This window comes from Haliotis cracherodii, unplaced genomic scaffold (genome assembly GCF_022045235.1).
Source record: "Haliotis cracherodii isolate W230 unplaced genomic scaffold, xgHalCrac1.p SCAF_5, whole genome shotgun sequence".
Classification (NCBI taxonomy): Eukaryota; Metazoa; Mollusca; class Gastropoda; order Lepetellida; family Haliotidae; genus Haliotis; species Haliotis cracherodii.
The window spans coordinates 48,950,120-48,976,518 of NW_027266308.1; the positions used below are offsets into that span (position 1 = coordinate 48,950,120).

Sequence of the window (26,399 nt, forward strand, 5' to 3'; positions counted from 1 at the left end):
AGATGTTTCGACAGACCGTTATGTTTAACTGTGGCACTGCGAGGTGGAACAACTCGGCACAGATGCTTCCAGAGTACGGACATCGCCAACATTTTTTTCCCAAGGACCGTTCCAAAACATTCAAAACTGCATTGCATACACATGTTATTTTCACACTTATTGAAAATAATTTGCCATATAACGAAAATCCAGTATCTGTGTATATCCGCTGTCAAACAAAACAAGCGAGGAGTAAAGGGAAACAACTCCGCTTCGCTTAAATATTGGCATTTGTTTCGGCTTTCCATTCGAGAATTTGCCATGGATCACAAAACATTGCTTTTGTCGTTATTGTTCACAATTAACCAGACTGTTCCAAAAGAAATATTTATCACAGATCACAATTGCTACGAGACATGTTTCATATAATTTTGGTTGCCTTAATCAAAATCTCTCTGAAACATACAAAATGAGGTTTGTACAATCTTATTCTTTCGTGAGGAAAGGTGCAATACAATTGTTGTTAACAATGTTTCTGCAACTCAACAGAGGTGGATTTCGGAACTATCGAAATTCTTCTTTCTATTCCTATGCTTAGGTAGTTGACTGAATTTACCATTTTGACAGATGACCAAAGTAACGCGCACGGTTTACGTCAACGGCATCGTGGGAAATATTTAGGGAAACCAGAATTTAATAGTACGTTAATGAAAACACTTGCATTTAGCCGAGGTTGGGATTTTGGAGATAAAAGGTTCTTCGGAGGGGGTAGACATAATACCCAAGGGCGCAGTTAATATGTAAGGAGTCTGATAAAAACTGGGGGGAAACTGCGCAATCGCCCTTGTAACCAACATCTAATACACCAAGGGGTTTACTTGATGTGATACCTGCCGTTGTAGCGATTGTAAAGGGAAATATATTGCATTTCATCAAATGGGAGAGGAAGTTGTCGACCATATTGAATGATTTTATGAATGCTTTCTCTGCTGACTCGCACATGCAGTTGGTTCCTTTTAAGTCTGAAGTATGTTTTTGGCTTGTTTCGCCATAAATATTCAACTTACATAATAGATAAACTGCTGCCTTTGCTTGTATCACAACAGAACGCGACGCTTTCTTGATGGAACTGATCGCATGGAGATTCCTTGGCCCTTGATTCAAACCCTGGTCGTGTTTGTTGCCAGCAAATTTAATCAATAATCACTGGGTTGGACCTATTACTTTCAGAATCATATCTAAACGCACTAAATAAGCTTATTTTTTACCCATTCTTTAATCTGATGGCCACTTATGATGGTCTTTCCAATCAGCAAAAACCTCATGACATGATCTTGAAAAAAATTCTATCAATCCTTCCAAAACATATGTGTAAGATTGATCTTCCTTGCAAAATCTTACTCGTTTTATTTTTTTAAGTAGACGTACCCAGTAACCAAGTTGCAGATGAGAGGAAAAAATGACTGCAAATCATAATTACTTCACAGTAATTAACATTAGACCATTATTCCAATACAATACATGGCAGAAGACAGCAAAGCAAGATGTATATGAAAATCTGTTTATTCAGCCTTCAGCTTTTGATTGTTTCATTGTGGGTCAGTGTCCAAGTCATGAGCGTTCATTAAGAAGACCATGCACTTAAAATAACTAAACCACGCCTTCAGCATGGCATTTATTTAATTAAACATGAATATGTTACATGATAAAAATTTCAGTCAGCTAAAATGGATTTTCTACTTCACATGTATGGGGATACTCATCACTTTGAATTGTATTGTAATAAATTCTTCCACAAATCTGTATCCGCACTCATAATTACCCATTTGACTTCATTCCCCTGTCACAAAAATATATGTACAAAGACTTCATTCTCTCTGCAAGAATTAGGGACGCCGTCATCCCCAGGATATCTCATCCCTAAAATATGTTGTTGTCTTTTTACAGCTGCCTGGTCAAGGATCTTGGATTTAAGTAGCTACATCAGAAAGAGACATCCTTGCATGATTAGCCTCGATATTTCCAATATTTACCTTGCAACCCAGAAAAGAACAAATCCATATATATATTTCAAGAATATACACACAACCCTTCAGGTAATTTTTACATGATTCGAATGCCATTTCTACATAAAAATAAATCCTTTGTTGTACTGTAGGGTGCAAGTATTATCGTTGAAACAAGTGAGATTGAAGGAATTGGTGATGTCTGCTTTTCTAGGGCAACGTTTTGAGAAAATGTCGGGGCTGAAGAAATATAATTTTTGCTAATGCTAAAATTTGAGAAGTTAAGGATTATGTCGTCATACTTTGCATCTCTTGAAAATGGAGAACACTTATGCTGTATGAATGGTATGGATTCATATAAATAAATTCACACATTCCATTTACAACACATTTCAATGATGATGGCTGTTTCAGTGAATACAATGACAAATGCTGTAATCAATCACAATATAATAAAGTCTCTCCTTTAAAAAACAAAAAACAACGTCTTTGTGAATGGTCCGATCTTACAAGCACAGGTTTCAAACCTCAGAATCTGCATATCCTTTGATTTCTAAGACAAACCATTTTTATACAATCTATTGACATGTCTTTGGTTCACAATCACATTAAACACATGCACTATTTTGACCAAGTTCTACAAGTCGGATTCAGCACAGGTATTCAAACAGCTGGTCATGGAATTCCTGAGGCATGATCCTGATGCACTAGCAGCCTTCAGCAATATGATTGGTGGAAAACTTGTTCTGCAATGTTTCATCATGATTGGTTATGAACAGCTCTGCTTGTCACGCGCACCAGGATTGTTCAAGTACTACGTATACTCCCATTTGTCTGGTGTGGGAGGCCATCCAGTGAGGGATTGTGGATCTATCACCGACTTGTCTTTTCATCTGTGGAATGGTTGGTTGAGTGAGGTCAAGCAAAGGTCAGACAGGGCCCTCCCTCCATTGCGAGCAGGGCTGCGAGGTTGTGCATCATGCACGCAGTGACAAGCCCAGAACACAGTGTAAATCAAGTCCTCGTACTACTCTACTACAGAAGTTACGTCCCTAACCGCGCTCTCTTTGGAGAGGGTAATATTGTCTCATCTTCCTCCTCATCTGAATCTTCATCTGGGTAGTCAACAAGACCAACCAATGGCTGAAACACAGGAGTTCAACATCAGGTCTTGTAGTCATTTGTTAATGTGAAAGTCTTAAATTAACATCAGCTACAGCGAATTAAAGTCAGCATAGTATGTTTTATCCCAGCTATATCATGTAAGCAGTAGCAACAGGTAACATTTTCAACTACATCTCTGGCCATACATCCATTCACTTGCGTCATCTTTCACAATAATGATTCAGGATTCATTCTGTCAACCTCACATGAAGCATGATGATCTAACATTTCTAATGGTCAACATACTTTTAGAGCGTGTACTTCTACATTTATCATAAAAAAACTGGCTCCCACAGGAGATATCACTAGGGTGAGACCAAGCGAAATCTACATTGTAGATATCACTGCAATAAAATTGCATCACAATGCTTTGTAGACCATTGTGACATCATTGGTTACCATGATGTCACAATCAAACGACATCACTAATTGCTCTGCTACTGAAGCTGTTACCAGTACCTTTGACACTAAGACACTGCTTATTACTGTCTACAAACTGAAAAGTTGGAAGAATATTGGATGATAAATAAAACCTCACCCTTGTGTCTTTTGATATCAAATGTATTAACACTCATAACATCAACACTCATTAATAAAAGTGGAAAAACTCCTTCGCAAGCCTCAGACTTTTTCCACTTTTATCAACTTATGTTGATATATTTGATATCAAAAGGCACTTGGGTGATATTCTCTATATCTTTTATTGATACACAAGTGTGTAAGGATTTAAGCAGAATAGTCACAAGAGAAAAACAAAGAAATTGGCATAAAATATGGTTTATGTGGGATTCAAACTTCCAAAACCATACCAAGGAAAAAATGTACTTAAATACAGATGCCTTTTCAAACAAAGAAACCTGACAAAATAACAGGCTAAGTATAGTACCTTTTTGGCGATAGCATTTGGTTTAAGTTGTGGCGATGAGTTAGGTGAACAGTCTGGTGTGGGTGGAGGTGCTATCTTGGGTGTGTTAGGACTGCCAGGGCTTCCAGGTGGGGAGTAGGCGTTTTCGGGCGAGCCTGGGCTGCCTGGGGAGCTGTTGGGACTGGAGAGGGGACTACCACTGCGTAGATTGATGTTGATAGTGGAAGTCTTGTTGAGTAGTCTGGGTGGAGACTCTCGGAGCTCTGCCTGTTCTTTGGCTGAAAGGTGAAAGATATTTTCAAATAAAAGTCAGTATTCAGATACTATGTTAAAAACACATTTGTATTTAAAAAATAATAAATTACATATATTTTTTTAACCTCAATATCATTCAGTTCGATTGAAGCATAAAAGATTGACCACACTTCAAGCATGTTTTCAGTATAATTTGAATACATGAAGAATATAGAGAGAAAAGGGGATCCTCAAAAGCAACTGGTCAAACATACATGTCATAAAATATTGGTATTTTTAAACAAGTCTATTCACACGCATTACAACCTCTCCCTCGAGTCAAAGTCAATTTCTCTCTAACCTTTTTTATTTTCTAAAATTCTATTTATTTGGTCAAAGTCTGCATCCAGTTTTGTCCTGAGGATGTCTGACATGGGAGCATGGGCCTCAGAGTCATCCATTTCCTCATCTTCATTGAACCACATTTCCTCTTCTTCATCCATGATCCGAACATCTCGGCGGAAGCGGTTCATTCGCCCCAGTGATCCTGGGTGACTGAATACAGCAAATCTGTACATGAATACAACTTACATAACTTTCATACTCGCGGAAACCCTTGTATGCACTGTAAAACCATTTCATATTTTCTTTATTTCTCTTACTCATCATACAATTTGTCTCAGAATACATTCTACACTCATGTAAATTATGTTTTGCACATTTATATGATACTGTCCAAATCAATCGATTACACAGAGTTCACTTGTTGATTGACGATAAATTCATTTACCAGCTAGGATTCTTTGACAGAGTTTACACGTGAGCATGTGATAAGAGATTAGGGCTGGGACTATACACCAACTATGCGATCCGATACGTATCACAATACCTTGTTCACCATCCAATACGTATCACGATACTTGTATGTGCCCTTATCTGTGGTTCGTAAGACATCTTTTTCATAGATAGGATAGTCAAATACCTAGCACACTGACGATTTACAGTTGACAGTGTCAAGTATGACGCAATGGATGACCATATATACTTTTTCAACACTAATTTTCAAGACTAATTAAAGTTCTGTGTAACAGCCATTAAAGTAAACATTTAAGGTATGAATCGATAGTTTTCACTTAGTGTGCGACTGTGATCTATACTTGTATCGGGAAGAAAAATATGCATCGGTGTATCGTCCCACCACTAATAGAGATCAGTATTTATGTTACTGGGTCGTTTACATAACATCAAGTGTCTCTACAGCATGACCTTACATAATTACTTTTACCAAAATTAATTCACTTTTTCAGATCAATGCATGAAACAATATTTCCATCAAAGGACTTGACATGCCAGGTAATGCTGCATGATACACTTGCAAAGCAACAAAGTTGTAGATATCTGAGCAAATTACCTCTCAGTATTTGCCCTGTCTTTCAACCTGTCTTGCTGTTGTTCGTACCTCAGTTTTAATGATTCAAATGTCTTCACATACTTCACACCATCTAGATCTTTGATGAAGTTCTCTACTATATGTGAACACAGAGACTTCACATCCTCCTGTACAAATACATACAATTTATCAGTAAAATCACATTAGAGGCAGGCATCAGGGCTCTGCCCTCCATGTCCTCAAAACAAGGCATTAACTGATTTGCTACAGAATTACAAATACATGTACTTGAAAATGTCTCAATATTCATTATTTGTAGTGATATTTATAAATAGCGAATGAACAGTCACAAGGTAAACACGTTTTGAGGCTGTATCAGATGCTTTGTATTACAATCAATTATACTTTTGATTAAGCCATCAAATATGCTTTTCCAAATCAAACCAACAAAAGATAGAACAGAAAATCCAGCACCTTTAACTTAGTTAATCTTGTAATAGCTGCTATTTCTTCATTTTTGAAAATTGCTTACAGTTGCATAATGTTTGAATGTTAAATACCAATGTCCAAAAACTTACAGCTTTGACAAATTCAAACAATTCAATCATTGCAGAGTTAAGCAGATTATATCGGTCTCCATTGGCAACAAATGCCTCAACAATAGGTTTGAACAGGTTGCCCTTGACAATATATCGGTTGTAGAACTCTTCTTTCAAGCCAACAATCTTTCTCATAAACCTTAAGGCACCTGCAAAGAATAAAGAAATAATAGTCAGCATATATCCACTCAAGACTTTGCTGAGCAAAAATAATACCTGACCTGTTATCCTGATGACTATGTGAAAATGAAGAATATCAGATAAAGTTGAAGCAAGAAACCAAGTATTCTCGGGTCAGTGTTCATACAGATCTATAATCATCTGCAGTGTTTCGAATTCCAGCTTGAAAGTTGAGGGGTTCATGACAAAACTGAAGCTGTATGGGTTATCTTGATCCAATTTATTACAGCAAGAACCTCATGGACCCCCTCATTTGGAACATTTTGACTATTGATGTAGGGTATTCTGATTTCATCCAGTTGTCAGACACATTTCAGACAATTTACTCCAGAAATAAGCACTACAACAGTCAAATCCGCTTATAGCAATATTCCAGCAATATCATGGCGAGGTACACCAGAAGAAGAGTCAAATTAACATTGTAAACAACTTACAAAGAGCAAGAAAAGAGTGTCTTGACTTGAGCAGTACGAGCACTCTACCAAGGAGGTCCTTGCTAATAACATAGTTCTTGATGTGGTACGTGTGATGCTCCACACAGAAAGATAGCAGCTCCAAAATCAGGCCTAGCAGCTGAGCAGTCTGGTAATCATCTAGAAAACAAACATCATTAAATAAGTGACAAAGATAATTTAGATTGATGTGTTTTTTTGTTTAATGCTGCACATAGCCATATTCCAGCCATATGACAGAAGCAGAGATTTAATCAAGACATGTTCAGAGGCCAACATTTGACCCAAAGTTTGCAGCAGATATCTTTAAAAATTCCCAATTTGGAACTTAAAATTTCCCAATTCACATTACAATGTATTAACTAATAACTAATCATATTGCTTTGTACTTACTTGTAACAATACCATTAAATAGGGACAGGGTTTAATGCTTTGTTTTATATCATTGCATTAAAGGATGAATAATCCCAGAAAAATCCTGGAGAGGCCTATAAACAATCTAGTCTGGACCAGATAATCCAGCAATTGATAAAATGAGCAATTGAATAATTCAAATGTTGTTTACCTTTACTTGGCCTCTCATCCACTGTGTTGGCAAAAAGGGGAGCTGTCAAGACATGCATGCTGTGTTTGTAGAAGAAGCTCAGAAACTCAGTCTTCTCAGTCTTCTGTAATGTCAAGTGCAAACATTACATCCTACTTAGCCACCCCAAGAAGTACACTGGTACTTACATCTGGTAAAACATCTTTGTTACTGCATGTCATACACCATTTAACAGGTCTATTCCTACTGTTTATAAATACTGTTTATATAATTTTAATAATATTACTTAAATAATTCACTTACAACTTAAATTCGTTTTTAATAAAAATTAAGTTAACACATTCATAATGTCCAGATTAAGCAAAGAGGAAGCGAAATATTCAGCCATTGTAAGATTTTACAATATCCACTGATCTATTTCTTTTTAAATGTCATAGTTTCTGTGTGGAAAAGAATTATAAGAAGAATTTTAAATAATATCTATCAGCACCTATTTCCCGATACATGCGAAAACATGTGAAATACCTCGATTATCGAAGCCTTGTACAATAACATGTGTGAAGATTCCTTTGATGTTTGGTATTGTGCGAAAGCTCTGAACATCCACAATATTAAAGTAATCTCGCCAGGGGTATATTTGTAGTTGCAACATGCATTATTATTTAATTGAAATTGGTTTCTAATTGTGCTTTTTTGCCGTAATCTGCTACCAGTATCGTGATTGGCTTTCTTAGGTCACATGCTTAAATTTGACCAATCAAATTGCAGCAATGGATACCATCCTCATGTATGATGATTTCAGATATAGACGAAACATTTTGGTTAAATCGTGTTATTCTGAAAGTCTAAAGCATAGAATTGCGATCTACACTTAAAATATGGAACTTCGTGGACATATCGTGCTAGGTTATGAACTGTGAAAAAGATTTCTTATGTACATATTTTGTCATTAAACATCGTGTCCGAGCATGAAAATAGAAGCGACAAATGCCAAGATGTTGTTTGACTTAAAGAGCATCATCGCACAAAATGATGAAAATCTTCACTTAGATGCAAGTTTCACAACTTTAATAGATATTTTTGTTGATCATATATTGAATATATATAAGTATTTGCTTGAAATGTCTTTATTTTTCTCTTGACTTGTTCGAGAGGGATCTGTTGTCGAAGCATGTGTGCAGGAATTTTTTTTCAATAACACTGTAAGAAATCTATTGATAAAATATGATGAATAGATATGAAATATATGTTTTTTGACATTGAGAAAAGTGATCGATTTAATAAATGAATGTTATGACAGGTAAGTTCATAAAAGTTCATATTATTGTGACGTGGCTACGGCATGGATGTTTACCGGCCTGCGGTATCTGGGGACTAGTGACGTTGTGGCCAGTACATCGGCCTGCAGTGTTGAAAGGAGGCTGAAGAGAATATTACAGTTATTGAACCTTTCTCACAATCCATTTCACTTAAAAATAGTGCATAATGAACAAATTATCACATTTTTCATACTTGTCAACCATATCCAAATCAATGCATTAAGGGTATAAGACTTACATTGGCTGTTGGCATCATATTCTCGGGATCAAGCAGCAGCCTGATTACTGTCATGAGCTGCATGGCACCCCCCAGTTCTAGATAGCAGTCCACAATGATGAGAAACAGTATCAGATATAGTAGACAGAAGAATCACAGACACAACATACAACACTATTACTATCCCACCTAAGGGGGATTTACTTAACAACTTAATTCCATAATATCATACTTTCCAGATCTAGTATTCAATTGTGTATCTGCTTCATTCAAGTATTTGTTATTTAAACATTTGTCAGTACAAATTCTTACCCAAACAAAAACAACATACTTCAAAAGTTATATGAAACTATACAAACCTCGGTACCAAAAATGTTTATAAGCCACAATTATCCCAAGATTACTTGTGGTAAAGCATGTTAAGGCAACATTGGTGCAAGCTGATTATAGGTCATTCAGTCTCTATTATTCTACTCACCAGGATCTGTGTCATTGACCATCTGTTCAATGACTAGGTTAATCAAGAGTTCATCCTGCAACCAGAAGAAAGATGTAATATGCTTATTGCATTGAAACAACAGGTTCAAATCAACAACAAAAATTCCTACACAGCTTTCATTCCCTTTGCAAACAAAGATGATTCTTGGGGATGCGTAGCAGGGATTTAACTAGGACTCCACGGCAGGCAAATTGTTAAAAATAGTGTTATGGCACTGGCTTATCTGGATGTGAAGTCAAAAAATGTCAACAAAGACATACACTTTTTATAACAAGAAAAAGTAAGCAGGGTGGGTAAGCTCAAAACATGAAAAAAGCAATATTTTCTCAGAAAGTCCACTTATCAAAGTAAAACAAATTTCAAAGTTCACAACATGAAAACATTTTCTCAGAAAATACACATTTCAAAATCAAACGTTGCACTGTACCTCTTCAATTGGTATGGAGGCTGTGCCCTAATTTTGAAAAGGATCCATGCTGTCGTTTCAAGTTATATGTCGCACAAATGTTTAAGGAAAACAATTCAAGCAAATCCCCAGAAAATCAAAATACTGAAATCACACCGACAAAACTTCACACTGTGCCTCTCCTTTAGGTATAAAATGTGTTCACCAAGTCTTAAAAGAATCAACTCGGAATACCTTGGCATAACTCTTTACCTCCTGCAATTTTAGGTTGGTAGTATAAAAAACCTTGCTGTCAGCATTGACATTCAAACAGTTTCTGCATAAATACTGAGGACTAAACACTTAACGCCATAATATATTGACCTCAACAAAACATGTCATCCTCATAAGGAGAAATAGCCAAATTTGCCTTGTGAGAGAATTTAAAGTGCAAGTCTCATGTGTATATACATCTTTGCAGAATTGAATAAATCATAACATTTGTTAACGATTCATGACTGACACCAGATTAACAGGCCATGACAAGGGCTCATTTGCCTTTTAGTCAGTTCAGTTGAAAAATTGGATTTTTTTACATTCTTATTTTCTTAAATTCAGAAGTATTTTAACTTATTTTTTTTGTCCTGATATCATTACATTTGGGAAGTCATAACATTACTTTTAGAAACAAATATTTGCTGACATTTACTGCAGCATTCGAGCAGGTCTAGATAGATCCTTGGACAGATTCCAACAAGGAGAAACCTCAACACTCCCCTTAATTTTAAACACTGTTTTATAAGAGGATGAAGGTAATTCTACAAGTATTTTCAAACAGGACTTACGTCATCTTGATTCTGGCTTTCATGAAGTACAAACTCCCGCACCATGGACGGACTGAATTCCACTATGTAGGAAAATATGTCTATGGCAGCTGTCTTCATTCTAGCATCATCTAACCCCTGAAACAAGAAGAATGCAATTTTCAGGGGAAAAAACTACATTCACTAAAGCTAGCATTACATGAACAGATTACAGCATTCAAGATATAAGAGAATATAGTTAAATATGTTTAGGTGGCATTTTAGGAGCTGTAGTATCAATGAAGACAAAGTTAACTTACCAAATTTAACTACTACATTCTTTCAATATGATGATTCAGTACAGATGCAGTACAGATCGGTAATACCATCTGTACCAAAACACCGCATTGAAAGAATAAAGCAGATAAAATCCATAATTCAAGCCTGTCTTTAACATAGTTTATGTATTTACCCAGGTCTGTCTATTTTTGAGTCCATGAAATTCTCAGTAATACATTTTGGGTGTCTAAGGCATGAATACTGGGGTCCCAGGCTGGCAACATGCGTCACATGATTTCCAAGAATAAAACTAATGCCTTATAATTGCACCATCTTCCCGAGGCAAGGGAGTAAACTTGCTATAAAAGTCCAGAGTCCACCCTTGCTGAACTTTCTGGAATTATGGAGTAATAGTTTGGCTGGAATAACAAGTCTATGTTTAGTGCACTCAAATTCGCGTAACCAAATCAACATCCTGTTCACAAACTGCTGTGTATGTTTCGATCGATTGCAGGATTTGCAAAGAATGTGTACTGCCAACACAGCGTCAACAGATATTTTCCAAATCTTTTCGGGTTTTTATTCAAGGTACTTAAATGATTTGATGCACATCACGAAGTTAGACCCATTTTTATCAAAATATAGATTTTGAATATCGACCAGATCATCTTGAGTGGGCGCCACCATTTTCTTTGAAGCAAATGCAAGTGATTTAAGAGGTAGAATCAGTAAGGAGGGACAAAGAAGGGACACAACTTGTAATAGCCACTGGTGGTGCCATGATCTAGCCCAAAAATTCCGGCCCTGTTCAGCAAGGGTGGAAACTGGATTTTTTACAGTCAGTTAACTCCCTTGCCTCAGGAAGATGATAATAGCACATGTTCAGAAGCCTAAGTCTGAAGACTACAAAGTTGGATTAAAGAAAAATCAACCATGGACTCTTCAAACCATCTGAGATATTACTTGTTAGTTTGAACTTAACTGTTTGTATACCAAAGAGTGTTAAAAATACTGTTGCATATTCATCAAATACTGGGAGGGTTTACATCTTTTTAGAATAAAAGAGCAGTCTGTTATTCAAGATTAATCCAGAGAAAGCAGTTTTACTCAGGTTACATACTAGTGTCTCAAGTCGCAGATTGTTAGACTAGTTATTTTGCTGTAACAAGATTCACTTATGGTCATATCTTATTTGAAAGTGCAATGAATCTGAATAGTAAAATAACCACATCATATTGACTTAAGTTTATTTTATACATAAAACATTAAATTCATGTGAAATATCAACATCCTGCATGTTTCTTTCTCCAGATATTTTGATGCAACAAAAGAACATGGTTTAACTGAATGTCAAACATTCAGACAAAAATATTTCTATAATGTTGTACATACTTATAGATGTATTAATTTATATCTGAAAACACAATAAACATTGAATGTGTCATAATCTAGTTTCATGCCAAACATATGATGCTAAACAGTAATATGTATTGCATCTCATTTGAACTTAAAATGTGGACATAAAATTGGCTTACCAAAATGACTTCTATTGCTGATAATACCCCAAGGTTCGATAGTGTCTGCAAAAGCAAAAGGGTCATTATAAAAAAACATAATGAACATGGCCTCAGATATCATATCTGCCACAGTTTGAAAACATTCAACACATATTTATATCATTTGTTGGGTGTTTGTTTCTCAAAAGTATTGTTTTCTGTTATAATGTACATTGAATTAACTTAATTTACATCAAATATAAGATAAATACTTCTAACACAATTCAAAGTAATTCACCAACCTTAAAGAATGTTTCTTTACTGATAGGTTGTAATGATTGTGAGAAAGTGCAGAACTCTTTCAGAAATAAAATGAGATCTCGCCGATGGTCATCATCTGTTTCGTCGTCAGTTAGTTGAGCAAATAGTGTTGTCAAGTACTTTTCATCATCCTGGAAAGAATAACACTTTCATAGAGAAATAATTAATACGTACAATAAAGTATAACATGCTGAGTGAAGGCACAGAATTGTATTTCTTTTCCAGGGTGCCATAGAACACTCAAAAAGATGTTTAAGTGTGCCCTTTGGACGTTGGGAAATGTGCCAATAAGCACGCAGAGGGAGAATCCAAACTGGCCACACCTATGTCTTAGAGAAAGTAATACCCTACTTCTTAGTATTTGACGTGTTTGTTGGCTGCATGTAAATGATAAGCTACATTGCGATAGGGTATTTCTATATAAAACCTTAAGATTTATAAGTGTGCCTTCAAGGTACCGGGAATCTTATTTAACCATGCTATAAAGATTTTATCTCCATGGCCTTGCATTCAAATACAGGGAAACTCAGACCCTGGAATGTGATGACTGAATTGCTAATGTCTGAAAGACATATAGACATACAATGTAGAGCTGTTCATCACTTTTTCAGATTATCATGTTTCACTTGAAACCTAAATATCAGAGCAAGAGTTCTTTCCCCATATCATATGCTGTACAGCTGGGTTTCTTCATTTATATTTATTGATCTGTTATTGAGTCAGCTCGGACAACAGAAGCAGCTGGCAACATTCTGCTTAGGGTTATTTTGCTGGTCAGAGAATTACCAATCAAAACAATTCCTTTATGTTCTTGCAGACAAAAGAGCCAGTGAAGCAAAATCCATAAACATATATTCAGTAAGGAGACAAACCACTGAAACCAGACATAAACATGATCACTCAAATGTGTCGACATTACAAAAACATAAATCCTGTGTACATGGTGTAAGCCAACCAATCACACAATGTGTTGGTGACCTCTTTTACCATGCTTGTAGCCCTTGCAGTTAACCTATCAAGAATTATTTATATTACATCAATCATGCTCTATACTTGGCCCTTCCAAAGTATTCTGCTAACTTAATAAACAGAATATGATATACCAGATGTTTGAGCACTTATTTACATAGACATGATGAATGCTTAATGTGAGGAGAAGGCATCACTTTAACTCTAATTGTGAGTACTTTTAAGTGTTTGATGCATTAAGCATGTTAACAAGCAAAAAATACCCTGACCTCAGCTCCCAACATCAGCTGAAGAACAATTTTGATCTTGGAGATATATTGATCAGATGCCTAAACTTTTGAGCCGGTTTCTCATAAAAGCACAACAATATAACATAGTAATGGCATGAATCAAAGATGTTCATTGGCAAGCTTTGCCGGATACTTGACATGAAAAAAGCAATATTTTCTCAGAAAATCCACTTATCGAAATCAAACTTTGCGCTGCACCTCTCCTATTGGTACAGAAACTGTACCCCGAATTGGAAAAGAACCCATGAATTAGTTTTCATGTTATAGGTTGCACAAATGTTGAAATAAAAAAAAATATTTAAGTTTTAAACATGAAAATGAAAATAGACTGAATTTCTTGGTTTATCTCTACCCCTGCCCTTTAAAATACAGATGAATGAAAGGAACATAAATTATTACCACACATATAGCTTTACATACATACATGGTCTTTGACATCATTTTCAGTAGAACTTACTCCTGAACAAACGACCTGTCATATACATAATAAACAAAGCTGCAAAATCAAAACACATTTTACTAGACTTCATGTACCAGCTGCTAAACTTGAATGCTGGTCATTCAACCATCTCACAGAGAAGCAATGAGCAATCTACCCCAGACTGTTTAGTGTACAAGACTAAATGTGTCTATTAGCATCATTTTCAACAAATATCACCTTCAACATGTAGGCTTTCACTACAAGTCTGAGACTGACATTTAGTCCCAGAAAAATAGTTCTCTTATTTAAATAACTATATCTACTAAATATAACATATTAAATTCAAATGGAGCCCAGAACAATCCTAAATTTTAGCTGAGTCATTCTAGGCTTTCCAAATCATTATAGACTTGAGTTGGACACCTTTTTCACTTTATTCTCTAGGGTCTGGAAACAGGCTATACTAGTCTCAACTCAGTTTACTGATGTTGACAAGACTAGCTGTTTAAGTGGTATGTGTTTATTATCTTCCTAGGTTGACTGGTCTCCATGGTCCCCTACCTACCTTCAGCTCATATACATACACCTGAGTTTTATTGATTATTTATGACTTGGGCCACCAGTTGTTTACCAGATTGGAGTAGTCCATGAAACATAACAAGAGGTAGCATTTGGACAACTTTCATGATCTGTAGACAATATGTCACATTACAGAAATACTAGAATATGACATAAGTCCAGTCTGGCAGTAAACAGGTCATGCATACTGTAACAGTTACTGTAAGCGAACATTGAATATAAACGTATCTATATAGGCTGGTGTGTTCTGTAGTGATCATTAAGGAAGAAATAAGATACAAGATGTCTTTTGTTGGTGATTATCTTAATCTCTCTCCAACCCCTATTCCAACTCAACTACCAAAAAACAGAGCTAGACGGGTCCAGCATTTCAAAAGACAGTGAGATAACAAGCTGAGGAGATATTTCTGATAACTGTCAGTAGTGGGAAGTAACCTAACCATTTTCCACAACAATCATGAAAGGAACTTTCTTTTGATCTGGATGATAATCTTGAATCTGAAGATCATTTCCTTTTGTTTGGTCTAAGTAACCATGGTAACAGTACAAACACTTGTATTTACAGGTGATGACCACAACATGTACAATTAGTTCCAAAACTGTTTAATTCTGCTTGCCAAACATGGTTCTTTGCAATATCTTCGGGATATTTTGTGAAGTGAGGATATAGACTATCTTATTAGCTGTGCTTACAGAACCAAACAGAATTTTACTTGACTGACTACAGACTAGTGGATTAAGTTGCCTATTTTGAACATATCAGAAATATGGTCATGGGAACTTATTTTAATCCTATTGATAGCTGTGGGACAGTGAGACTATCCCTTTCAACTGGTTGATAATCGTGAAAGTGAACAGCATAGTCATTGAAATTAAACAGAAATAATCCTATTGATGATGTAACTTTCAAATATCAAAAACTTCTTAAAAAATGATTGAGAATGTGGGTAAATGAGCAATGGTCCTAATGCTGGTTTCTGACACTGCATACATGGAAGTGTCCATCAATGTAACACAAAATCACGGTCAGAGCTCCAGGTAAGCTGCTTATTTGCAAAATAAAGCACCATCACCAAACGAATTTGGAGCTGCTTGCTTACTAATATACCAGAAAATCGTCAAAAAGCCCAATAGTGTGACAAAACTCTGCATAATCATGGTAATTATGACATTGTAACCTTTCTACTTGCGCACAATGATGATTTGTCAGTAAAAACTCAATGGCTCAAATGATATGGTGCCCCGCACGGTTGTCTGGTTTATCTGTTTCAGTAGCCATCACAGTACAAAACAACAAATGTGACCCCTGCTCACTCCCTCACTATGGGAATGTCCTGTGTTATCAGCCATGAGTCACTGCCCTACTGACACAGAAATCACAACTGTGCTCTACAATACCCCTACAACTTTTCTTGGGAATAAAAATTTCAGAACAACTGCACCGACTGTCATTGTCCTACATTGAAACAAATCCTGCGAAACATTACATAGGCTTAGCTCAGGTTGAAAATAGGCTAAGGAGGTCACTGTAACACCATGAGCACAAGCTATCATATTTCCAAGCTTGCTTCAGAACATGTTTGCACTAGCCCAAGACACCATATGGCAAGGCAGAAGGAAATGTTATATCTATCTAAAAAGAACAGTTAGCATCTACTTACAAATACCTAAAGCTGAGAATTGTCTGTCAGGTATCTAGGATTCCAAACTAAGCGCCCTTGGCAAGCAAATAGGGGGAAAGCTTTGTTTTGTTCAAAGTGCTGATTTTCATCAATTCAGAGGTAATTTAACATTGTAATTCAAACAATGTAAAACTAGGCATTAACATCATTCAAGCCTCTTCCTCTTTATCGGTACAAATATTAGTGAAATACAAGTCACCATGACAGAAGCATAACATTAGTGATAACTATAACATGAACTGGGACATTTTATTTCCAATTTGAGAATTAGTACTGACATTTAGCTGCAGATGTGGAGCCGAATATCAGTCTTGGAGCAGACCCAGACAAATCCCTGTTTGTACAAATCAAATCATAGCTTACAAAGACAACACCTAAAGACTGATACAAAAATAATTGAATAGAAAATAGGGTAAAGGTATTACATTAACATTTAATCAATTTAATAAGTGTCGCGACTGGGACGATTGCAGCAGGAATTGAAAAATAGACAGTCTGCTAGTCTGAGACTAGTAAGAAACAGGAATGACTGTTGACATTTCCTCATGGACTAGAACTGTTAGCTTTAAGAAAAAGACAACTCTTGCAGATCATCACCTCAGACAAGTGAAAATAGCAATTAATTTCTAATCTGCCTTGACTCAACATACTCAACACGGCGTTAAAAATATATTATCAAGATCTGGATACAAAGTGGGTTCATAGATTCCAATGACTTAATGTTATCAATCTCTGACACCAGTCAAATCTTACTGTTCTCAACAATGAAGCAAAATGTCAAGCTACATCAACTGACCAATCAGCATTAAAATCGCTAAAATGCACATGCAAAGACCAAAAGAGTAATTACACTCAATCTTCCTACCCTCATAGATAACAGGTGAGCAGCGATGAAACTTTGCATTCAAGAATATTTCATTTATCACCTATACAGTGATGTGCATGCAAGTGTGTGTGGCTGCTTGAACTAGTCTGGACTTATGCTGGGTTTGTATTTCACTATTTATAAACAGAACCAATAAGAACATGAAGGATAGAGGCTTTTATCATGTTTATGCTTAGTTTCTAATCACAATGTTTGACAAAGTAATGTTTTTTTCCCAAATTTGCCAATGAAGGGCACTTGATTACTGATTAGGAACCCTAGATAAATCCCAAGCTCTGAGACTCAATAGAGACAGTGACTTTACAAAATGTCTAAGTGCTGAACACTCACACAATTGTTTGCCCCGCCCTTCACTTAAACATGATCTAGATAAATGTGATTGGTGTCATGCTTGTTGGGTCAGGGGTAGATACCATTAGTAATATCCAACTAGTCTGACTTATAGCTTCAGTAAAATAAATAGTCCCTCTAGATTTTCCCTAGTTTCCAAATATCGGACTAGTGGCTATGTCTATCCCTGCTGGGTGAGTCATCACTGTTCTGCAGTCTTGCCGTAGTGGGAACACTGTTTATATGATGTGAATGACATTGACATTGCAGGCAATACTTTTGCAGTACTTTTGTACCTAATGATAACCCAGAGTCAGGCATCTCTTAACATAAGTACACGCAAATAAAATGCAGCTGTGCATGCACCATATAGACATCAATGACTTGACTGTCACTATCTGTAATTTTTTTTTCATGAGAATCTACTGTTCACAACTGTCCCACAAACCTGTGCATGAAAGAACACAAAGACAATCTGAAAAGTAAGACATGGCCTGTCCTAAACTGGACAATGTAGTGCATTGTATCTCCATTACAATATAATTAGCATCATTGACCTATTCAGTACCTTAGTTTTATTTGGTAAGTGATGTCATTATTCTCCTCTGTTGGAGAAAAAGGGAGGTCCTATGGTCTTTGAAGTTTTCTGCTATTGAGAGTAAATCTTTCATACAAGTTGGCTTTCATATCTGTTGTACCACCAACATATAAAATATAAAGTATTGATGAAGCCTTACACTATGGATTGGGTTATCCTTATTTGAAACCAACTATAGTGATTGAGTGAAGAAAATTGGACGGCGACAGTAATTCATGTAAAATTCATGTGCTTACTCATTTCAATTGGTTCTACTGACCTAAACAGCCATGCCTTTTTTTTATTTCATGGATCTCACACAAGTTATTTGTGTCCCTTCTCAATACTCATGAATCTTGGATGCAATATTTCATGTCCAGTAAAACTCTGCATGATTAAGTATAGAAGAATAAAAAACACAAATGGCATAAAATTTCCCAGTCCCTTACAATGTCATTACATGTCCCTCACTTTCCACTCAAATGTTACTTAGCTTGTAGTGGGCAAAAGTAACTTTATGTGTGATCAAAGGGTCAATCCTTTATTTTTCATATATATAGTTGTCTTCATGGTCAAAAGTCCCTTAAACCAACTTAAGGTTCGAAATTCCTTGTATTTTTGGGTCTTTAGCAGTTAAAATCTAAATGGCGAAGATTAAAAAATTACAGATGCCAGGCAGACACACATAGAACTTGTATCCTTTTTAAAATGCCAGTGATAAATGTTCTATGGAAAAGTAATACATGTATGTGCAAACAGTTTTAATGAAAACACAAACACGTTAACTGAACAGCAAGATTCAGAAAATAAACCTAAGGGTTCAGAAATTGAATAGCATGTTATCAATCTCAATAAAAAGGAAGGGCCAAACCTCTAATTTAGAGACACTTATTATCTAGGACATGCTGACATGACATTTACCGTGTATGAAGATACACCCAAAGTAAACATCTTTGTGAACTTGAAAATAAACATACAGTTTTATCCCTGCAATTCCCAGGACCTCTTTTGTCGTCCTTGTTCACTGATGTAAATATTATATAAAAAAGTATGGTTAGTACTTTATCCTCATGACACCTTTAGAAACTTTTACTGTCTGGCGAGTTTCAGTATAAGCATGCAATTTATGTACAGCAACTATGCACATACCTTCAAAACAAAGTAAATTACTGATCAGTTGCTTTATCTACAGGGCTTGATTTACTTATATAAAACATGCACCAGTGCAATACCTATTATTGAAAAATGCAACGTAATATTTATGTCAACATGCTCCCAAGTACATGTCAAAACATTTTAACCCTGACATCACTTAAATGTCCACACAACATTATTCTTTGAACACACACAATGGCTTTATATATAATACTACATCGCTAATCCCTGTGTTGTGTGTAATTTGTCATGCTTTCTTGGTTTTCATATCAATATGCATTTAGTGCAAGTCAAATCAAGTTCCTTTAATAAAACCCTCATATATGACTCCCAATTCTTATACACATCCAATTAGTGACAGTCATGATGACCTGAAGATGTCATCATATACCATGTGTAGTCTGTGTACCCACCTGAATCATACTGACAATTTCCACTTTGTTGAAATAGACAAATGATGCTAGTGATGACAGCATGTTGTCATCGACCACTGAAGGAGTAGGTAATATCACATCTTGAATGTACTGTACACGGTAAGTCTGGTGGATTTTGTTTTCCAACTCCTGATTGGTAATTGGAACAACTTCTTTAAATTTGGCAGTACTTTTGAGATATTCCCTGTGTTTCACTGGTGATGGGGAGGAAGGATCATACTCCAACACACCAACAATGTCAAAAATCAATTCATCTGAGAACATGATCTCAAACAAGGCGTTCTTGTTCAGTAAAAATATACTTTTGAATATGTCAAATAAATGATGTAGACCCTCCATGTTTTCCAAGTCTTCACATATGTGAAAAAGTTCCACCAGTTTTTTAATGTATCCTTCATTCTCTATGGCCACTGATAGTTTTTCCCGTCGTATAGGTGATGGAAGAACACTACTGAAGATTTCCGAGATATATTCCAACTTGCTGAGTTCACAAGGGGGCAGTTCAATTGGTGGTGCAGCATCAGGCATGTCATCAAACCTTTCATCTTCTGACTCCTCAACCACATCTTGTGTTATATCAACCGAGGGGTCTTTACCTTGAACCTGCATATACAAATCATGTAGTCAGGAAATCTAAAAACTGTTTTTCTTTTTTCTTTGTCTGACCAATTGCAAAATTAACCCACATCATATATTCACCATTCATGGTAAACGAACATCATTAATGTCAGTTCTTTAGGCCTTAAACAAATGTTGTGGTTCTGATCAGATGGATCAATTGTTAAAGGCAAAGATTGCAATCCATTTATGTTTCCCAGATACCGGTAGTCATAGGATAAGATAGATAAAAGAACTACAACATCTTTTTACATTGCACATTTTTGTTTGATTCGTATGACAGTATCTTGTTTAATTCACCTGGCAGATTTTCTCCCATATCTCATCACAACCAGCTTTTTCTTGGAAACTAAGCGCAAGATCATAGTTGTCAGCTTCAGACCACACAATCAAGGTTTCCTGCAAATATTGAACATAAGCTGCACAAATAACAACAAAACTTTAGCAAAGTTCTTCCCTTTCAAACTGGCTTAACCTGACAAACTAATAGCTTGGTAGTCACATCCACCAGTCTGAAAGTTATACAGAATTTACTAAAGCAGATAGTTTCTCAAAACAGTTTTTTTATCAATGCCATGTACATGGCCAGAATGTATACAGTGTTCAAAATTAAGAATGCAAGATACGGGATGCAATGAGCCAAATGTTAAAAAATTAAGACTATGAGGGTCCCTGATTCAAATAGATTTTGGCTACCCTCAAGATAGTTTTATGTTCTAATGATTTTGATAGAATTTTCTTGTTTAATCCACTGGTAACTTTCACAGAGCTTTCATTAGAAATGGTTATATCTTGACACAGTGTTAACATCTAGCACATTTAAATCCCAAACATGCAAGAAACACAAATTCTTTTACAAGTCATACCTGTTGTTTCTGATATGCTGTATCGGGTTGTATTTTAGATTCAAGCAATATTGACCCTGAAAAATAATATTAGCATGATCATATGAAGAAAACATTTCAATTAAATTTCAACCATGGTAATAAAAGATGATATCATCAACAGATGCTTCACAGCCTGCATTTCTGCACATTAGAAATCTCATAATATGTGCCACAACAGTACTGGACAAGCTTGTTCTTGTAAATTTTATTCAATGTTACGCCATTTTGATTGACATCAGCACGTTTTCCATAAATAGATAAGCCATGTCTATATGAGTACTAGTTATTTACGTATCCAGGTACAAGATCCACCAATATTCAACATATTAAGTGTGTGTAGGCATAAAATAATCACCAAAATGACATTGATGGCCCTGACACGATGAAATCACGGTGTCTGCTGAGACAACAGCGGGTGAACGGATTCGAGCCAAGCACTTCAAAGAATGACCCCAGAGTATGACCCCATTTCGAGTGCACAATAAGGACAATGTGGGTTACAGGTAAAGCTTACAACGTGCGGAAAATATCTCTTCATGTTAATTGCACCTGAAAAAATATATTTTATTCATACAAACCATCAGTTTCCGATCGCACTAGCAATGCCATTCCCTTGAGTCTCTCAACGTACGCCGATGACACATGCCCTGTCCCTCGATCATCCCACTGGCGATCCTCATTTAGCATGTATAATTTTACACGTCGTCGGGTACTTGTATTATCCGCCATTTTAATTTCCTGTTGGTAGGTTTCTCACCAGAGATCCAAGAATATATGTCGCGCTAATTTCAGCTGGCGATCATCAAGGGTGGTTTAGTATCACCCAGACGCCATGAAGTTCACACATTCAAAACACCGCCACACATCGGCCCGTAAAAATTCCGGAAAACGTCTAAAACCCTCCGTTGGAAATTAATTTTATGAGCCACACATTTTGGAATGGGATAAAATCTGTTGTGCGCTAATAGATGCGCTCATAGTTAAATATTAATCCTAATATTTCCAAATGAAACTTCAATCTCGATACAGGTTGAAGTCTACAATCGCCGCCATCTTGAATGGTTGATAACATGGTACGGGGGTTACACATCACATAGCACGGTTTCCCGCCAAACTCAAATTTGCAAACTGCATGTGAAACGAAGTCGGCACGGGACCGTCAAAAAGTGTATTTAGCTCTAATTACAGTCAATGTAGACATCCAGTTTCGATTTTAGTAAATATAATTATCTAACCTGACACACTGGTATTATGGGAGGGTTTCGGAAACGAGCTTTGAATGGATTAGACCGACTTAGCAAAGCCGGGCCTCGTTGAATAACAGAAAACGCAAATGAACAGCGAAGTGAAAACGGATCTCTTAATGGAGGACGACACAGTATCTCGTACACCTCACGTGAGTCGGAAATACAAAATGAGTCCCTCGGATCAGGTCTTTATTGTAAAAAATAATAAAATTGAAAAAAAAAGAATATTTTATCTAATTGTTTTATATAGGTCTGCATACATTTACATAAACATACATGTATACAAGTAAGGCGCATCTGTCATACGGTGACATGGGCCTAATATTCATTGTGCTTATACATAAAATGCTTGTAATATGGTTTTGTTTATGTAACAAGCTAATTTGTCTGTTGGTCGGAATTATTTTATATATGATAGTAGTAACAGTATATTTCAATATTATTGATTTCAATGTTTAATATTTGCACTACTGTCCGCTATCTGTATATTTGTTTGTCCTAAATGTGCCGTGAGTGAGGCAATTTTTGACGAATCCATTTGACCTTTTAATGTGAATAAAATATGTTTGAAACATTAAAATTGAAACCAGCAGATAAAATAGGTTCTGGGTTATCTATCAAGCGACGAAAATGTTCATATATACTTGTTCATTCATAAATTGTTTTTCTTTTCAGCATTGGATCTTAGATGTTATTGTGGATCGTCCGTTAATAGACAGGATAGTGTATCAACAGACATTGTGGATTGTGTATCGATAAACATGACAGATTATTGTGGATTATGTATCACTAGATTTGACGGGTTATCGATGATTGTGTATCAACAGACATGAATGATTATTGTGGATTGTGTATCAACAAACATGAACGATTATTGTGGATTGTGTATCAATACACATGAACGATTATTGTGGATTGTGTATCAATAAACATGAATGATTATTGTGGATTGTGTATCAATACACATGAACGATTATTGTGGATTGTGTATCACTAGATTTGGCGGGTTATCGATGATTGTGTATCGACAGACATGAATGATTATTGTGGATTGTGTATCAATAAACATGAAAGATTATTGTGATTTGTGTATCAATAGATTGTGGATTGTGTGTCAATGGACCTGATAGCTTATTATGGATTGTGTACAACATACGGGAAGGATTTTAGCACTGCACAATCCCTATAATATGTGTATTAATAAAGCCACTTTACAATAACGATCAATGTTTACTGATAGACATAGACGCAATATCCCTTTTATGTCTATTGATAGACAATCCAGACTCGATTATTTACAGACCGCCGTCAAATAGCTGGAATATTGCTGAGTGCGGCGTTTAACAACAAAGAAACATAACCCATTATAAAGACAATTCACAAATGAAGCGTGTTGATATAGAATCTACATGGTAATGGTTTATGCGTATTGATAGACTGTCCACATTAACCCTTTCCATTATATTTATATATACAATCCCTACATAATAGACTTTCAAGTCTAATGACAATCGACAATAACATTTTATGTGTTTGCCATACACAACCCACATCTAAAACTAAATTTATCCGCACAACAATCGTGTCTGTTTATTGAGTATACAAAATAACACAATATTAGCAATATTAAAAGATAAATACTACAATAAAAAATATTTTATTTATCGTTTTTAATAACCTGCGTTTTGGTACCAGAAGTCCATTCAGGTAAAATAGTTTTCAAGTTGCAATTCAGTCAGTATAGATGTATTCAAGCCGACAATTCGGTCAAGGAAATATTTGAAGAAAAAAATCATCCAATGTTGTCTTGCATTTTGTATCCCAGTCATGTTGGTTGAAATAAAGAGTTTCTAAATGACGATGATACTCCTCATGCCACGAACAATTCACACCATGGAAGGCCAGCTACAGCCAACTGCACCCGTATTTGCTTGTATATGTTGTGGTTTGTAGTAAGTCGAAACCGATCATCAGTCATATGCAAGTTGTATTATCTCGACTTGGGATTAGTTGGACGTTCAGTTTCCAGTAGGGGGTGAGTGAATGAGTATGGTTTTACGCCGCTTTTAGCAATATTCCAGCAATATCACGGCGGGGGACACCAGAAATGGGCTTCACACATTGTACCCATGTCAAGAATCGAACACGGTTCTTCGGGGTGACGAGCGAACGCTTTAACCACTAGGCTACCTCACCGCCCCTAGTTTCCAGTAGGCCATGGGGTGGGTTTCATCTAGGATTGTAGACTGTTCTGTCAGGAGATGCTCCAAGCCAGGAACAGAGAGGGAAACACCACACCTGAACACATTCACGGTTGTATCTTGCATCTGTAAAAAATGATTTGTATAAACTTTATACTTGTGGAATTTGAATGTTATAATGTATATATTAAAAAAAATGTAATTAAAATTTTCACATTGTCAACACATGTCAATTTAGAAAAGGAATTTGCATGGCAAGTTTCTTCGGTGCTGTTGTGAGGTTTCCAGTATTCAAGAGTGAGTGAGTTGGTTTAAACGCCGCTTTTAACTTTATTCCAGTTATATCACGGCGTGTCAGCTTAATGTGGGAGGAAAGCCCGAAGTGTTGCAGGTCTCAAACGTTTACCACTTCGGTGAAACCCACGAGCACGAGTATAGTGCTGACAAACCTAGAAACATAATCGGGGCGAACCGGGATTCGAACCCACGATCATAGGTTTCTGGCGTGCCCAAGGGACGCAACTCTGCACAGCGAATCGCGGCGCCTTAGACGACTGGGCCACTGGGTAATATTAAACACCTTTAGTGACACGAGTAGGGTTGTCAGTGTCATACCCTTGAACAACAATATCATCTGACTAAGCTCCCTTAAGTGTTTCTCCTCTTGGAAGATGCCATGTTTTGGGAAGTGAAGTTTTGTAGACATCGTCTTGAATGTCAGTTACGCAAAAAAACTTGTAGTTTGTTATCTAGTGCGTAACACAAGTGATGTGGCCACAATTATCACTCTGACCAAAGGTACAGGAACATCTAGCCGTCTTCACAGCAAGTAGATGACAACCGAAAAATATATGGAGAAAAAATGAAGTAAATACTTAACCTCGAACGCTAGCACAACATTTAAGCACCTAAGGTGTTTAAATACTGAACGCCAATATGCCTTCAGTAAATGATCTCATAAACGTTGTAACACTTTTTCAACATTTGAACATGATTATGATTTGTTTGTTGTTTAACGCCGCACTCAGCAGTATCCCAGCTATATGACGGCCGGCGGTCTGTAAAAAATCGAGTCTGGACCAGATAATCCAGTGATTGACATCATGAGCCGTGATTATTGAAGCAAGTGTTAAGAACTACAACACTATATACACACCGAGTGTGACCAGTTTCTAACCTGCCCAGGAATTCCGTCTATCATTACCTGCAGGATTGATCTACATCATGATATGTCTGGTTAATCATTACCTTCAGGATTGATCTACATCATAATATGTCTTGGTTATCTGGGTAATCATTACCTCCAGGATTGATCTACATCATAATATGTCTGGATTATCTGGGTAATCATTTCCTGCAGGATTGATCTACATCATAATATGTCTGGGTTA

The 26,399-nt window shown here is 36.3% G+C and overlaps 1 protein-coding gene across 6 annotated transcripts; it reads right to left on the reverse strand.

Annotated features, from left to right (window-relative positions):
• Nucleotides 1-1,516: 1,516 nt before the first annotated feature.
• Nucleotides 1,517-22,634, reverse strand: LOC139442273 (serine/threonine-protein phosphatase 4 regulatory subunit 3A-like). 6 transcript variants are annotated; one of them, XM_071223066.1, is made up of 16 exons: nt 22,139-22,634; nt 21,540-21,595; nt 20,974-21,072; nt 20,035-20,658; nt 12,714-12,863; nt 12,451-12,495; nt 10,679-10,795; nt 9,428-9,482; nt 8,971-9,059; nt 7,435-7,537; nt 6,852-7,010; nt 6,217-6,386; nt 5,708-5,805; nt 4,610-4,803; nt 4,036-4,292; nt 1,517-3,128 (listed from the first exon to the last, which is right to left on the reverse strand). In XM_071223066.1, exons 1-16 carry the CDS (start codon nt 22,287-22,289, stop codon nt 3,030-3,032), a joined length of 2,466 nt encoding a protein of 821 aa, XP_071079167.1. In that variant the 5' UTR covers nt 22,290-22,634; the 3' UTR covers nt 1,517-3,029. The 6 variants fall into 6 exon arrangements, with proteins under 6 accessions (XP_071079167.1, XP_071079166.1, XP_071079165.1 ...); XM_071223065.1 differs by having other exon boundaries at nt 4,610-4,818; XM_071223064.1 differs by having other exon boundaries at nt 5,660-5,805; nt 8,971-9,047; nt 22,139-22,633.
• Between the last annotated feature and the right edge of the window lie 3,765 nt (nt 22,635-26,399).

What these genes read in the sequence shown, in the direction of transcription:
- LOC139442273 (XM_071223061.1), bottom strand. Translation starts at nt 22,289, where the DNA reads ATGGCGGATAATACAAGTACCCGACGACGTGTAAAATTATACATGCTA. An exon ending in GTAAAGAAACATTCTTTAAG is followed by an intron (nt 12,496 to 12,713) that starts GTTGGTGAATTA and finishes TTGCTTTTGCAG; the next exon opens with ACACTATCGAACCTTGGGGT. An exon ending in TGTTTGAATTTGTCAAAGCT is followed by an intron (nt 5,806 to 6,216) that starts GTAAGTTTTTGG and finishes GTATTTGTACAG; the next exon opens with GAGGATGTGAAGTCTCTGTG.